Raw genomic sequence first — 1,035 nt, 5'->3', positions numbered from 1 at the left:
ATGAATGAACAAAACAAAACAAAACCCATAAACTTGGAAATGGTAAGGCAATTTAAAAAACTAAGAGAGCAATATGCAGAAAGCAGAGGGAAAGAGGAAAAAGGAAGCTGCAGAGAGAACAGGAGGAACAGGCAGGCTTCTCCTTACCATGGGACAGAACAGGTATTTTCTTAATAGCAAGGTAATTTTAGTCTTATTGAACAGTACAAAGCTTTCTTCTTACAAACTTGGGTTTAATTCATTTAGCATTAATAGGGTAGAAATTTTTCTTTCTCTATGCAATAAAGATTGGAGACTATTTTTCATCCAGAATGATTGAGTTCTTTCTGCATTGATGCTTGGTCTTTTGCTGTAAATGCATATGTAAGTTTGGATGTGTGTGTAATTATATAATTATGAAAATGTATGTAAGCTGGGCCCAAAATGGAGATTAAGAAATTTTTATGCATGATTCTATATANGAATTTATGTGAGTTTAATCCATATTTGCTTGTGTAAAATGTTTCTTTCCTTGTGCAAGCATGATCCTTTTCTCCTTGTTCAATAGAAATTTACTTCACCAAACTTCCCCCTAGCCTGACAAGGAAGAGACATTTGGATAAAAGGGAAAAGTCTCTAACAATTAATCCATTACATCTTCTCCCACTCTTATGCTACAGGTATTAATCACCTAATCCAGTGGCTTTTAACTCTCAGAAAGAGCTAGAAAGTTTTTAGGACGTTTTAGAAACTATCAACAAATATTTAATATAGTTAGCAAGCTTGAGCTTCTGGAGACAATAAGTCTTTAAAGCTACATTTGAGTCTGATTCTGTGTCTCCTTTCAACACACTACAGGCTGGAATGCTCCAGGCATACTTTGATCAATAAACCTTTTCCTTATAATTATATAGACAAAACTTGAAGTTTTATTATTACTTATAATACTGTTGACTATATTTATAATGGCAAAAGACAGTGAATATACAGATGAATTGAAAATAGTACTTTAAGAAAATTATAACAATGCAAGTTTATCTAGTGATATCATATACA

The 1,035-nt window shown here is 32.5% G+C and overlaps 1 protein-coding gene across 1 annotated transcript in view; it reads right to left on the bottom strand.

The window, feature by feature from the left end:
• Nucleotides 1-713: 713 nt before the first annotated feature.
• LOC110314787 (olfactory receptor 14J1-like) overlaps nucleotides 714-1,035 on the bottom strand; it is a 1,872-nt gene continuing 1,550 nt past the window's right edge. Inside the window, exon 2 of the mRNA XM_021189009.1 lies at nucleotides 714-817. Coding sequence (XP_021044668.1) covers nucleotides 714-817 — 104 coding nt within the window. The remainder of the gene's footprint in view (nucleotides 818-1,035) is intronic.

Source organism: Mus pahari, unplaced genomic scaffold (genome assembly GCF_900095145.1).
Source record: "Mus pahari unplaced genomic scaffold, PAHARI_EIJ_v1.1 scaffold_12774_1, whole genome shotgun sequence".
Taxonomy (NCBI): domain Eukaryota; kingdom Metazoa; phylum Chordata; class Mammalia; order Rodentia; family Muridae; genus Mus; species Mus pahari.
This window is presented reverse-complemented; position numbering and strand designations above follow the sequence as displayed.